Here is a 2,939-nt window from a genome sequence, read left to right as displayed (position 1 = left end):
CACAAAATAACAGTTGTGGGCACAGGTCACTGCGACTATTTTTGGATGATAAATGTATCAGGTCAACTGAACATGGGCATAGTAACAATATTTATTATTCTACATTTATATATTTTAGGCAAATAAGGCAAAAATGTAATTGATTTAGAAATTTTTTTCAGGACCCCACCTTGATGTTTCAGGACCCCAATTTGGGTCCCGACCCCAACTTTGGGAACCACTGTTTTAGATCATTCCCAGAACAAAACAAATTTGTATCATCTGCAAACAGGATAAACTTTAGRAGTTTWGATACTTCACAAATGTCATTAATATTCAAAATAAAAAGCTTTGGTCCTAACACTGAACCCTGAGGAACTCCACATTTTATACTTTGAAAATCTGATTTTATATTTCCTAGTTGTACAAATTGTTTACGGTTAGTTAAATAACTATTCAGCCAGTTATGGACTATCCCTCTTATCCCATAATCCTGTAATTTAGAAAGTAAAAAACTAATCTGAACCTTTTTTAGATTTTATTTTTATAGACAACAGTTTAGTTGATTTATGTGTCCTGTTCTGATTACTTTGCTTTTATTTTGAAGGAGCACATGTAAAGTGTGTTTACATGTTTCTGAGAAACTAACGTCACGTGTGGTGCAGGTACATGTCGGACCTGCACGCCCCAGGTGACCCGGCGTGGCAGTGCATCGACGCTCAGCACAGGTGGATCCTGCAGCTGATGCAGAGCTGCAGAGACGAGTTCATCGGCGGCCAGAGAGGTGAGCTCAGAGCTCCGGCTTCAGCGCTTCGTTTCTGATCGTCCCGCGAGCCGCAGAGGGAGAGGAACCCGATCCGCCTCTCCGTCGCTCCGACCCACATTCCCTGCTCCGTCACCTCCCACTCTGCTCCGCTCCAGACCCGCTGTTTGTTTTCACATGAACGTATGAATAAGATGAAAGTGAAGGAGCGTTGGCTTTGGGTTTTAGAGCCTGACATGTTACCACACACACACACACACACACACACACACACACACACACACACACACACACGGATGGATTGGAACAATTAACCCCAATTAAGCTGTTCCTGTTAACTCAGKCAGCAGAAACATGTGGACYTGAAGCCGTCCAGTCAGGAAGATTCTGACTCAAACGAAAACACWGRGAGAGGCGACAGCTTCGCTCTGAGCAGCTGTAGCCGAAACACGCCGAGTGCTAAAGCTAACGCTGATTCCTGGAGTTTGCTTTTAGCTTTAGTCTTGTCACAAACATTCTATATTTTTTATTCTTTATTCATACAAACACAAATATATCACTTTTAATTTTGAGTTTTTCAAAGTTAAAGCATAAAATATATTAAAGGAAATGACATTTAATAACCCTGACACCAGACTTATTAGCACTTTGCAGCCGAAGTTATTAAACCTGAAGCATTTTCTGTGAAAATGCAGCTAAAGGACTCCAAGAAAAAAGCTAAAACTAAAAGTAGAAATCAACTACCTAAAAAGGCAAAAGAATAGCCGAAAGCCAAAGTTTAAAAAAGGTTAGRTAAAAGCTAAAAGTACAAAAGGTGTGCAACGTAGCAAAAGTCTAGCTAAATATATTAGKTGAAAGCTAGAAGAAACAAACGGCTATCTAAAAGCTTAAGTAGAAAAATTTTATTTTAAAGCTAAAAAGTGTAATAAAATATTAAAGCAAAGTACTAGCTAAAAGCTAAAATTAGCAAAAGGGTGGCTACAATAAAAAAAWGTCAAATGAGAAGGTGGAAGCTAAAATTAGCAAACATGAATCTAAACATTGAGAAAGGATATCTACATGATAAGTGTCTGAAGMGTATAGCTATAAGCTAAACAGAGCTAAAAGTATCATAAAGCTAAAGATTGCAAATGCTAGTTGAGTAACAAACCATTATCTAAAAGAAACAAACAGCTAGCTGAAAGCTAAAGTAAAACAAATGGTGGCTAGGAGTTTACAATAGCAAGCTAATTAAAAGTAGCAAAACATTAGCTAAAGGCTAAAAAGCAAAATGCAAAAGTAGAAAAAGTTAAATTAAAATCTAAAAGTAGCTAAAGTTTTCTCAAAACATCCAAAAGTCGTCCTAGAATCTACAATTAGCAAAACATTTGTTAGAAGCTAAATAAAAGCAAAAGGTTTAAGGATAAAATGACAGTTAAAAGCTAAAATTTAAAGAGTGGCTACAAAGTACAAGAATCAAATGAGAATGTAGGAGCTAAAAGTTTCAAACAGCTAAAAATAAAAAAGGTGGCTGGATGTTAAGTGTCCAAATGGTGTAGCTAGGCGCTAAACGGAGCTATAAGCTAAAATGCTAGCTTAAAGCKGTAAAATGCTCCCTAAAACCCTAAAACACAAGGTGAAATTTAAAAGTAGCTCAAGGCTAAGTTTAATAATAACTCCATAGCRGCCATCTCACCTCCACCTTTCCCTCTGCGGGCCACTTCCTGTTCCTCGTCCAATCACGTGGCTGTATCTGTGTTAGCTGGACCAGTGGAGAACATGAGAGCAGGAGGCCGTCCCGGTCCACTCACCGCCTCGTTAACGACTCACTAAATGGTCCTAAACGTGAAACGGAGCCGTTGGTCTCCYGTGGAGCGTAAATCTGAAGCATCAGAGGGTTTTTTTTTTTAAGTAAAGAAGCTGAAGTTGCTTCTGTTTGTCTAAACAGTCCCAGAGTTTTACAGAGAGTTCACTTCAGGCTGCAGGACTCAGCCAAATTAACACAATTATTTTATTTTTAAATTTCAGCAGGTTTGGAGAGAAGCTGGAACATTTGATCATTTTTAAAACGTCAGAACAAAACCTAAAATGTAGATATTTTTAATGGTATAATCCATGTTTATGATCTGTGACTGCAGACGGGTCAGTTCAGCACCATGGCATGCTGTCGTCATGTTTAGTGTGTGTGTGTGTGTGTGTGTGTGTGTGTGTGTGTGTG

At 38.6% G+C, this 2,939-nt stretch overlaps 1 protein-coding gene across 1 annotated transcript in view; it reads left to right on the top strand.

Moving 5' to 3' along the window:
- Positions 1-2,939, top strand: part of exoc2 (exocyst complex component 2) — a gene marked incomplete at its 5' end in the record, with an annotated part of 60,777 nt that overhangs the window by 31,331 nt on the left and 26,507 nt on the right. The window contains 1 exon segment of the mRNA XM_014024685.1: positions 645-763. Coding sequence (XP_013880139.1) covers positions 645-763 — 119 coding nt within the window.

Source organism: Austrofundulus limnaeus, unplaced genomic scaffold, assembly GCF_001266775.1.
Source record: "Austrofundulus limnaeus strain Quisiro unplaced genomic scaffold, Austrofundulus_limnaeus-1.0 Scaffold436, whole genome shotgun sequence".
Lineage (NCBI taxonomy): Eukaryota > Metazoa > Chordata > Actinopteri > Cyprinodontiformes > Rivulidae > Austrofundulus > Austrofundulus limnaeus.
This window is presented reverse-complemented; position numbering and strand designations above follow the sequence as displayed.